Source organism: Coturnix japonica, chromosome 1 (assembly GCF_054131305.1).
Source record: "Coturnix japonica strain WE chromosome 1, WE-NBRP24, whole genome shotgun sequence".
Taxonomy (NCBI): Eukaryota; Metazoa; Chordata; class Aves; order Galliformes; family Phasianidae; genus Coturnix; species Coturnix japonica.
Window position 1 is genome coordinate 59,087,022 of NC_140663.1, and position 12,078 is coordinate 59,099,099.

Sequence of the window (12,078 nt, forward strand, 5' to 3'; positions counted from 1 at the left end):
GCCGTGTGCTTCCGGGTCGGGGCTCGAGCTCCTTATTGGGCATCTGCCGAAGTTTTAAATGAAAACCGCCGATAGAGGATAGAGGCTGCTGGGCCTTCCGAGCGGCTGGTGGAGTGCTTGGTCTCGGTCTCCTGGTTGTGCAGGTAGTGGCTATAGGCGAGCGGGAGCGCCTCAGCCGGCTGAGAGGGGCTTGGGTGCAGAGTAAACGGCTTAACGTGCTTAAAAAGGGAGCGACTTTAGGGAAGCCCTTGAGGTGCTTAAGGCTGGGTTGGATGGGGGCTCTGGGCAGCCTGGCAACTGAAATAGATAACAGAGACTTGCTGCCAAAGGGAATGGCAAATATGGTGACTTAAGGGAAGAAATGCTAAAAAGGCTTTGTATGTAGGTGACAAAAATACTCAAAGGTGCCTTCGTTAGTAAGTTGTGGAAACAATAGCAGATCTCTTGTTTAGGGAACCATTCTAGTAGATGTTGGTCTGAATGTGATGTGGTGAATATGAAAGGTGCTCTCTGGTGGCATTCAGGCTGTCTCAGTAGAGACAAAAGTCTGTTCTGTCAAATTACTGTTATTATCATAGAATCATAGAATGGCCTGTGCTGACAAGGACCACAATGATCACCTAGTTTCAAACCAGACCAGGCTGCCCAGAGCCACATCCAGCCTGGCCTTGAATGCCTGCAGGGATGGGGCATCCACAGCCTCCTTGGGCAACCTGCTCCAGAGCTTCACCACCCTCTGAGTGAAAAACTTCCTCCTAATATCTAACCTAAACCTCCCTGTCTCAGTTTAAAACTATTCCCCCTTGTCCTGTCATTATCAACCCTCTTAAACAGTTGTACCCCCTCCTGTTCATATGCTTCCTTCGAGGTTTCCCAGGAGCCTTCTCTTCTCTAAGCTGAACAAACCCAGTTCCCTCAACCTCTCCTCACAGGAGAGGTGCTCCAGCTCTGATATTCTTTCAAGCTAGTAAACATGCAAGGAGGACATGTCTTTATGAAAATGTCATTCATGAGCGCTTTCTATCCCTTCTCCTGTACTTTTTCTATCATTAGTGAGGTAAGTCTTGCTTGACAATGGGTTTGTGGGATGAGTGTGTTTTGTGGACTTAATATGGAAGAAGAAGCGATAGCATACACACTTAAGGTGAAGACATGCACAGGCCTCTCATGTTTGTGTGTTTACAATCATTTCTCTTAATTCTGTGTTCTACTTTAGGCAATGATTTCTTTCCAGCAAAAGATTTTAAACTTAATCAAATATTTCAGAAGACAATGGCCCTTATTTTCAAACTCAGAAAGAACTACTGTGTGTGGAGCAGATTGCATGCTGACAGCATTACAACTGTCCATGGCTGAAGTCAATAAACAGGTTAGCATTCTTTCTATATGTTCTTGGAACTTGGTGTATCTTAAACTTGGTGTGCTTGCTAAACTTTTGGTTTATCTATGTAAAACAATTGCTTTGCTCATTTCACTATTGTTTTTGATCTGAGGGTTAGATGCGGCAAGGTGTTGTAAAATAATGATTAAGCACTTTGTCAAATCAGAGCTTACAGGAAGAACACCAAGATAGAAGTGTTTTTATGTTGTTTTTTTGTTTGTTTTTTAGTGTAAATCCACAACTGCAGTAGTAAAATCTGATTGATTCTGTAGCAGAGTTGGGGATTGAGATGTGTGGGTTGAGGGGCTGTCCTGCAGTCAAGGGTCCTCAGGGTGAGAAGAAAGCTGCTAGGAGTTCACAGCCCTTGTGAGAGCAACTGAAGAGACATGGGAGGGGCCAGGAGCAGCAGCAGCCACCCATTTATGCCCTCTATTGAATTGCATGCTGCAATGACTGGGCTGGGGTTGTAACCTAGGGAGGGTGGCCACAACTTTCATGTACAGATATATGCACCTAAACAGGCTTTTTGAGGAGTGAAATTGCTGCCCTGACCTTCTGTTGTGGGAATCTCCAGAATCTGCAAGTCCCAAAAGGGGCTGAGAGCAGAAGTGGATGTCATAGATACATGTGTGCCCATCTCAACAAACTTTTCCAACAAATGGCTGGGTTGAAAGAGGAAATTGCCAGGCAGCATTAAATCCTGGGGTTGGAGAGAATTATGTGTGGTGTTGTGCGCTGACAGGCTGAAAGATGGTGGTGACTTAAATCCCTGCAAGGGGAGGGAGCTAAGCTAGCTTTTTTGGTCTGGAAAAAGGGAGAGTGTGGGTAATGATTCAGACTCAGGAAGGGACAACCTCATAAAGTGGTCTAACCAACCACCTGCATTAGAACCAGCACCACCAAAACAAGATGATGAGTGTTAGTGACTGGGGATTCCTTGATGAGGGGCACTGAATTATCCATTTGTTGTTTGGATAACCTCTCTAGAGAGGATTGCTGTCTGCCTAGGGACCTTCATTTGTGATAACAAGGAGAAACTACTGTGCATGGTAAAGTTGGAGTTCTACTGTCCTTCTCTTTTGAGACTGGTTTCATGAGGCTGAAGTGAGAAGATGACAAAATCTCGAAAGAGACTTTATCACTTGGAAAGATGTTTCAGGATCTAGGAGTGCAGATAATGTTTTCCTTTATCTTCTCAGTTGGAGGGTGGGACACAGGAAGAAGGCGGTGAAGGGATCAGGTGAATCATTGCCTTTGTAGATGGTACCAGCTTCAGGGTTTTGTGTTCTGTGCTCTCAGTTGCACCTTAAAGAGAATGAGTATACTGATGTTAGGTGGAACACAATTGACGAGATAGAGCAAGACTGTTTTGTCCTACATGCTGGCTGGAGTGATTAACAGAGCTTTCAGCTAGATTTGATGGTGGAAGGAGAGGTACTTTGAATGACAGAGAATCATAGGATCACCAAGGTTGGAAAAGACCTGCCTGGTATTTTAAAGATCGGGAACAAGGACTGCAAATTCCAAATAGTCAGTTGTAAAGCAAAAGCACTGAAAGAACTTCAGTTATTAATAACACTTAATTCATTACAAATGCAAACATTTAGTTTATAATAGCTTCTCTTTGAAGGCATATGCATATTTTGTTTTAAAGTAATTTTTAAGACTGTTAAGCATAATACTTTTTTTTTTTTTAATTTTATTTTTTCTATTAGCACTATGGAGATTTCACAGTATCTCTCAGTGATGTGATGGAAACTTGGAAATATTTGTTACATGACAAACTAGGATTATCGTATGAGAACATGGAAGAACCTGAAAATTATGCTGACTTTAAAAAGGCCTATCATACCTTCTTAGCAAGCAGCAATATGTTAGATATAATAGACATATATCAAAAGTGCCGTGATCTTGCACTTGTGTCTGAAGACGAAAGCATAGCCCCTGTAAGTATTTTGTTTGATTAATCTCTGATATTATTTCAATGCTTCTGATAATGATTATGGATTTACAATGCTTCTGAAGTATGCACAGAAGTCCTGAAGTATTCACAAGTTACTTGCTTTTTCTGTGTGGGGAAACAGGTGTGTTTAAATTATTAAATCTTTTAAAGACTGATAAGACTATTTGAAAACTTACTTCTTTCTGTCATCCTGCTGGATGTGTCAATCTCTTCTCCAGAAGTTTTTCTGCCAGAAAAAGAAAAGCTGAACTGTAAAGGCTTGATATGACTGGATCAAATCTTAATGTCTTATGGAATTTTGGATGTATGTTGCTATGCAATCCAAATATTTTTTTTGTCCTAGAAATAACACACTTTTAAACACAAAGTCCTCCATATTCTACATGTAACTTCTTTTGATGTTTTTTGAGAAACCAGAAGAGATTCCGCTTCAGCTACTCAGTCAAGCATCTGTTGCAGTTCATTGCAGTTCAGTTATTGTAATTCTGCACATAAGGCCATGCTGTAGTTTAGAGAAGTTGCAGTGTGTAGTCCAATCTGACTATTAAAATAGCACAAATTCAAATAATCTTTCAGATCAAAATATATTGAATAACATATTAGCTGTTGGAAGGTACCTACAAAAATCGAGTTCAACTGTTAGATTTCTTTGGGGCTGATCCAAAGTTAAAACATGTCATTAAGAACATTATCTAAATGCCTCTTAAGCACAGATGGGCACGGAATGTCAGCCACCCCTTTAGGATTCCTGTTCCAGTGTCTAACTAATCTCTCAGTTAATTACATTTTTCATAATGCCTAGTCAGTACCAAACCTGTTGCAGCTTTGAACTGTTCTCGTGTGTCTTGTCACTGAATACCAGGGAGAAAAGATGAGCAACTCCCTCTTCACTTCCCCTCCTCAGGAAGTTGTACAGAGCAATCAGATCATTCTTCAACCTCCTTTTCACCAAGTTTAACGAACACAGTGTTCACAGTTGTTCCTCATAGGACCTGCCTTCCAGTTCTTTTAACCAATTTTGTTGCCCTTCTTTGCACGCAGTCAGGTATCTTAAACTCCCTTTTAGAATGTGGAGCCCAGAACAGGTAATTTGAGGTGAGACAGCACCAATGCTATATATAGTTGGAGAATGACCTGGCTGTGCTGTGTTTTATGTTCCCCCAAAATGTTGCTTTCCCTCTTGATTGCCAGAGTATGTTGCTGACTCGTGTTGTGCCAGCTGTCAACCGGAACCCCCAAATCCCTTTCTGCAGGACCCCTCTCCAGTCTCTTGTCTCCCAGGCTGTATGTATGACTGGAATTACTCAATCCCAAAAGCAGAATCCAAAATTTGTTCTTGCTAAATTTCATGCTGTTGTTGCTAAATTTCATGCTGTTGTTAATGGCCCGGTCTTCTGATCAATGTAAATCACTTTTTGAAAGCCTCTCATCTCTTCAGAGTCAACAGCATCTCCCAGTTTAGTATCATCAGTAAATTTCAGAAAATGCATTTAGCTCCATATGAATCATTGATAAAAATATTGAATAGAACTGGTGTCAAGATTGAGCCATGGAGAATGTTGCTAGTAACTGGCCACCAAATAGAAGTACTTCTGTCTTTACTGCAACACTTTGAGCCCTACTGTTCAGCCAGTTGTTCACCCAGTGTACTATGTGCCTGTTTGTTTCAGACCTGGACAATTTATCCAGAAAGACTGTGAGAGGGACAGTATCAAAAGCTTTGCTAAAATACAGAGAAACTACTTTTGCTCTCTTCCTTTCTCCCCCAGGGAGATCTTACTGTAGAAGGATATAAAATTAATGAGATAAGGCTTTCTTATCCTGAACCCATGTTTACTGGTCTGATGATTGGGCTGTGTTAATAGCAACTAAAAACTTTAAACTATAAGTGTACCACGTGGGTTTGATTTTTGTGCTTTCTAGAGCACTGAAAATTTAAAGACAGAGGATTTTGATAATGGGAAAAAAAACAAAAACAACAAAAAAAACCTTTGGATTTAGATTCAACTATTTCTGTCTTGTAAGAAAAATCATAGAGAAGAGCTGTCTGCTCCCAGGAAGGTAAACTGAATTATTAGATAAAAACTAGAAAATAAAAGATAAAATATTTCAGTTGCTTTGGGGAACTCTTCCTACGGAGTTGGGAATAAAGCTGTGTCTGTGAAGAAGTAGTCAAATACTGGAACAGGCTCTTGAGAGAAGATGTGGAATCTCATCTTCAGAAATATTTTATATTTCTATACTTCAGTAATATTCAATGACAAGTATACTTATAACAAGTTTACCTGCTTCCTTAAACTCAAAGAATCTCCATTCAGGAGGACTGAAGTTCAGGAAGATCTAATTTCTTTTTTCAGTGTAAAGAACTTGCGAAGGCTAATGGGCTTTTCATATCCATGGTGTAATGTTGTCTTTTTTGTGAAAGATGAGCAGCTGCTTTTAGTGCAAGTATCTTACAGATGTGTACAAGATCTGTAAGTTAATTTAAATCTTACGCATCATTTGTCTAAACATTTCTAATTCTAAAGACTAAAGAAAAAGTAAGCTTTGAGTCTCAGAAGACTATCAAACTGAGAAATCATGGTTTCATTTGGTTTTTAATAGTATTTCTGCTTATTAGTCACCTTTATATTGATTTGATTCTTTTTATTGAAGGTTCAACTGCTAGAATTTATTTCTGGTGTAACGAACGTGTCAGACAGTAATGGTTCTGTTCTTCCTTCTACACCAGTCAACGGACAGGATCAGAGCAGGGTGAAGGTAAAAATTATTTCTATCTTCTTTTGTAATGTTGTGTAGATGTGGGATACTTAACACAAGGTGAAATGTAACATTGCTTCCATTTTGCAATTACTGTTGTTAAAATATTGCTAGTTTAAAAGTAATAAACAAGTGCATTCAAACTGCATCACTTCAATGTGTGTATGGGGCAAGTACACGAAACTTATACTCTGTAGGACAGTCCTTTTATGGCAGGCATTTGGTATGTAATCTGCCTTTAAGCACCTTTAAACATTCTGCAAGTATACTAACATTCAAATGTAGTCTTTACTGAGAGTTAAATGATTTGCCTGATGCTGCCAAGTGAAGTGCTAAGTGGTGTAGACTTATTAGGTTTCATCACCTTGTTTTCATTAGCTCATATTTACTTCCTTACAGAAGAAATCTGAATAGCAACTGTAGTGGTAGCTGTAGCAAAGCAAGCAAGTCTTGTTTATTCCAGTAAATGACTAGAGACTTTCTGGGAATATGTGATTCAGCTTCCCAAACAAGAATCTGAGAATACTGTATTGCAGTACTTGAAATGCTAGAGGACGCCTACCTGTGTGACATGGTGTAGGGAGCCTGCTTTGACAGGGGGGTTGGACTCGATGATCTCTAGAGGTCCCTTCCAACCCCTACAATTCTGTGATTCTGTGATTTCCAGGCTTACTTTGGTGCACCAGATGTAGAAATTTCAATACAGCACATAGGTACAAATCAGAAAATAGTTCTCAATGTGTGAGCAAACATTCTCCTAGCAATACTGGGCTGAAAGAATGCTTCAATGAAATCAGTTTGATGCTTTTCTGTTTTTTCACTACGGTCTTCCCCTAGATAGCACTCCTACCACTAAGCTAATGGCTTGCTTGACTTCAGCATGGGTAGTAAAAATATTACTTGTCCTTTTTTCTTTCTCTTGAATCTGTCTTATTTTGTTAAATATTTTTGAATTCCTATTGAATAAGAAAAAACAGTAGAAAATAAAGGCTTTCTCATTAGTTTTCTTTTCATCAATGGTCTTCTGATCTTTTTTTGCTTATGATAAAGATAAATCCTTCAATTCTAGGACTGTTGTTCTTACAGGATCCTGAACAGTGCTGTAATATAAGTAATTACATTTATATAGTTTGGCTATGTGGGTGGAGTTGGATATAAAATTTTAATTCTTCAATCAGTGAGACATCTATGATTGATATCCTTGGGAATCAAGGGGAAAATTAGTGAATCTGAAGTGGAGCTGGTGAGGTGATTAAAATTTTAGCTACTTGAAATTAATGTAAATTCTTTATGTGGTTTCACAGGATTAGAATTTTACTTTGGGATATAAAAGGAATATCTGCTAGGAGATTTCTAAGATGAAATAGATACCCAGTTTTAATTGCTAGATGTCATAGAATCATAGAATGTCTTAACTTGGAAAGAACATTAGAGATCATCTAGTTCCAACCCCTTCCATGCAACCCACGAGGTCAGACTGCCCAGGGCCCCATCCAACCTGACCTTAAATGCCTTCGGTGGTGGGGCATCCACAGTTTTTCAGGGCAACCTGTTTCAGTGTGATTATTCAAATATAATACACTTAACTTTAACACATATTAATCATGCTTGCTTTTGTCAGTACTTCCAGAATTCCTGTATATGAAGTAATAATTTGAAATTATGCAAAGTGAGGCACTTTTATAAAGTCTCATTAGTAGCACAAATGTAATTTAGCAGGAGGGCGACCAATTAATGTTGATGCTTTCTTATACAGGTGATGCTCTTTGCCAAGAAGTGTTTTTATTCGTACTTAAGCCTGTTGGTGAATTCTAAGGATGATCTGGCATTGGCTCGTATTCTAAATGTTCCTGACAGAGGACTTGATAGAGAAGCCTTCACTAAGTTAAAGCATGCCTCACAGGAGAGAAAAATGTCAATTTTCCTGGTAAGTGATTCCAATGAAACCTGCTGTATGTCAGAGATAATGAAATAGATTTATAAACATGAAATGTTGCTTTAGTCTCATCTGCAAGACTAACATTTGCAAGCCAAGTCAAACACCATCATAAAGAGAGTTCCAAGGCTTTAAAAAGAAAATAAAACCAGCACAACAGATTTCGTCTGATAAAACTGATGGTTGCTTGGTCATGAGGTCTAAAAATACACAAAAAATAAAAAAAATTCTGCATGTGTACCTCTAGAGTGTTAAAATATGATCAGGTAAAAATAGGAATCTCTCAGCAAAAAGAATCTATTAGTAATATATTTAGAGTGCGGCAAGTACATACTTCGGTTAAATGGAAAAACACAATTTTTCTGTGCATTTGTTAATCTGTAACCTAACATTTCTTTGCACAAAATGCCTTTTGTAGAGCAATCTGAAGAAAAAAAATTTCCAGTGTTTGATGCGTAGAAAAAAGACCAAAATTTGGAGGAGCAGTATTGCTTCTTTTTTCGGCTCTGACTCAGAATTTTTGGAGCGTAATTCTTGCCATTCATTTACAGCTTGATCAGTCTTGAAACGTTCTCCAACTTGTGATTGATATGGGATATTCTTGCTCATGTTATTCTCAAAGGCAAAGCGCTGGAAAGTAAAAAGACAAATGATGGTGTTCTCCCTTATACAGGAGCAAAAAAAAACCCTGCAGCATCAATATATAGTACTCAGAGAGGCTTGGAGCTAAAGAATAGAGTTTTGTATGTGAAGTAAATTTAAATTTATAATTAGAGCAGTTATAGCCGGCACAGAGCCATCTCAAAAATAGATGAGTAAGATTTCTTTCTCCAGAGAATCACTGTGGTCCCTCATACTCAAATAATCAAATTTTGCATACACAGTGGGATCTGTGCAGTCAGCAGTAGTCCAAGGAAAAATAGTATGGGTATGTAAAAGTCACTTAAGCAGCTGCACTGTTTCTTCAGATTTTACGGTTGAAAAATATGGAAAATTTGTGAAATCTCAGTTCCAGGATTAATTATTTGAGCTCCTAACGCTCTGTTAAAATTGTATATGAAAAAAACCGTTGTGTTTGGACTGGATTTATTGCTTCTTACTCTCAGCTGCCAGAGGGGAAACTTCTCTACTGCGTAAAGAAGTTGTCTTTTCTGGCATCTGTGTCTTGTAGAAGTCCTGCAAAGCCAGAATACTTTCCACTGGAAGGCAAGGTCCTATGAACTATACTTTATCCAGAAGAAATCTTTAGTGCAAAAGCTGGAATACTGGCAGGTTTATTCTCTTTGCTAGAGTAATTCCAGTTGTATTCTTTAAAGTCCCAAGAGCTTTATGATTTAACTGTGTGGTCTGAAATTAAATTGTACAAGTAGAATTGATATTACTGTATCTATCAAGTGTTTTAGGTTGTTATCTTTAACTTTTATAGAGAAATGTATTTTATTTTACCTGTTGCCTTAAAATTTGAGGGGTTACACTTTCAAGTGTACTGCTGTGGTTTAACCTGGCAGACAGCTCAGCACCACACAGCTGTTTGCGTGCTCTCTATGCCTCGCAGTGGGATGAAGGAGAGAATCAGGGGGGAAAAAAAAAGTAGGTATCATAGTAATAGTTACAATCTCAACCTGAGATGGAAAAGGATGAGAGAAATAATAGTAATGATAAGAACATTGATATATGCAAGTGATTCACAAGGTAATTGCTCACCACCCATTGACTAATGCTCAGCCAGATGCAGCCAGAAGCAGCAGCTCTCCCACCCCAACTTCCCCCAGTTTTCTATTTGCATGATGTCATATGGTATGGAACATCCCTTTGGCCAGTTTAGGTCAGCTGTTGTGGTTCTGTCCCTTCCCAGCTTCTTGTGCAACCCCCGCTCTCTCACTGGCTGAAAGCTGAAACTTCCTTGGCACTGTGCAGCACTGCTCAGCAGCAACTTAAATATCAGTATGTTATCAATGTTGTTTTTCTGCTAAAGCTAAACTGCAGTATTGTAGCAGACAATATGAAGAAAATTGACTCTGTCCCAGCTGGAACTGGGTCGATATCCTTATTCTGTATTCTTTACATAATGTTCAAGTCCTACACTTTCCAATACATCTCATTTACCATCACCTTTTCTGCTTTTTGATGTATACACACAGATATTGACATAGTCTTTGGGTCGTTTCTCTATATTGTATGTGGAGTTCACTTAATCTGTGATTTTAGGCTCCATCTGTTGTAAGAGTCCTTCAGATATGAGGGTTGCTGGATGTTGCATGCATCTACCAGATGCTATAAGGAAAGTCAGATTCATCCCAGCTGAAACCAGGAAAACTGCTGCTGGGACATCTCTTATTTTCAGTGTCTTTATACAAAATATATGGAAACTTTCAGAATGGAGTATCTGTGATGCTAGAACCTTTATCTATCGTAATTATTATTATTATTATTTTTAGAAACTTTGAATATTCATAGTATTTATTTCTACGCCTAAAAATAAATATAATTCTCAAGTCAAATTTATGTGCTCGTGTTAAATGTTCCCAGGCTGTGAACAACCCTCTAAACGTAACCTTTGTTTTTGTTACTCCAGTATATGCATTTAAAGAGCAGCAACAGCAACAAAACTATGCAATATTAATAAAGTAGAAGTTTTTCTTTTTCAACTTATCAATTTAAATATCAAATCAGATGGGTCATTTTCATTTAACTTGTGGCATCTTTTAAGTATTGGGTTTGCAAATATATATGGAAAGATGTTAACAGCTTGCAATTAAAAGGTATTCTGCTGATTCCAGTTAGATTTCTACTATTATCCAGCTGTTGTGCAGTTTATGTATCTGTGGGAAGTAACTTCAAAATATGTACATTTTCTAAATATTTCTCCTAATAGATGGCAACATCTTTTATCCGAACAGTAGAACATGGAGGAAAAGGCTTTTCAGCTTCGTTATTTGATCCACTAAGAGCCCATGTGAAGGGGCTTTCTAACTTCATTAATTTTGTTGACAAGCTGGGAGAAATTGTTGGTGAAATCCCAGATCCAAGGTAATAGAATTTCTATTGTACTTCTGTCTCTTTTGAGCAACTTTTTATTTTTCTTGCTTGTCTGTCTTGAGGGGGAGGTCAAGAAAAGAAGATCTAATCACTTATTTAGACGTTTTCTCTGGAATCTTTAATTTTTAGCTAGAGAAGTATATAAATATTTGAGAAACAGCTTGGATAAGCTTCTAGGTTTTGAAGCTAATATTTGCATTAAAGTTTTACTAGATTGGTGCATGTATGTGTATTTGGTTAGTTCCTTAATTGTAAATGAATTTCCAAAAGGGTTTATATCATGTTGGTCTGATGAAGACATGATCATCTTTTTCTTCCTCATTTATGACTCCTATTATGTTATAGCACCGTATTTACTTCTCTATAAAAGACTCCGTTGTCACTCTTTTGGTATTAAGAGCTGATACATAATGACAGGTTAATTAGCTTTTTTGTTCTTTTATTTTTAACAACAGAAGCTGGTTGTATTACTTGGGAAGGCTCTTGTGAAGTTTTTTGGGTTGGGATGTTTCTGAAAACTTGAAGTTAATCTTATGGGCAGATTCTAAATGTAAGATTAATTTCACACAAGAATCAGTATAGAAGTTATTTAAATTAGCTGGTGCTAGCATTAGGACAAGTGGTGGTGTTAGGGTGGAGTAGTTTTTTTAAGTAATAGAAGTTAGCAACATTTTTCATTTATAGTCAGTAATTTTTTTGTATAGAATTTCAGCCAATTACCTATTATAGTTCTATGCTCAAAAATCTGTGTTAGTTCAAATAGTCTAATTTATGCAGTTGTGAAAACAAAATGTTATAAAGCAACAACAAGCCTTATTTAAATTACCATTCATATTCCATTGAGGTTGGAAGTATTTCTGAAGTAGTTTTTTTATTCCCTGTAGAGTTTTTGTTTTACTTTTCAATGCTGCTTCTTGGTTTTTTCATTTGAACATTCTAGGTACCAGAAACAATCCGCCTGTGTCTGTAATCATTAATGAAAACTCCTGACTCAATTTC

General features: G+C 37.9%; 1 protein-coding gene across 2 annotated transcripts in view; it reads left to right on the forward strand.

The window, feature by feature from the left end:
• The first annotated feature begins 37 nt into the window (after positions 1 to 37).
• The window catches only part of PARPBP (PARP1 binding protein), a 41,724-nt gene continuing 29,683 nt past the window's right edge, over positions 38 to 12,078 (forward strand). The window contains exons 1-6 of one of the 2 annotated variants that reach the window (XM_015867523.2): positions 38 to 143; positions 1,217 to 1,369; positions 3,097 to 3,327; positions 6,000 to 6,104; positions 7,861 to 8,031; positions 10,916 to 11,070. In XM_015867523.2, the coding sequence (XP_015723009.2) occupies positions 1,220 to 1,369; positions 3,097 to 3,327; positions 6,000 to 6,104; positions 7,861 to 8,031; positions 10,916 to 11,070 (812 nt within the window). In that variant the 5' untranslated portion in view covers positions 38 to 143; positions 1,217 to 1,219. The remainder of the gene's footprint in view (positions 144 to 1,216; positions 1,370 to 3,096; positions 3,328 to 5,999; positions 6,105 to 7,860; positions 8,032 to 10,915; positions 11,071 to 12,078) is intronic. The other variant, XM_085522032.1, reaches the window with a different exon arrangement.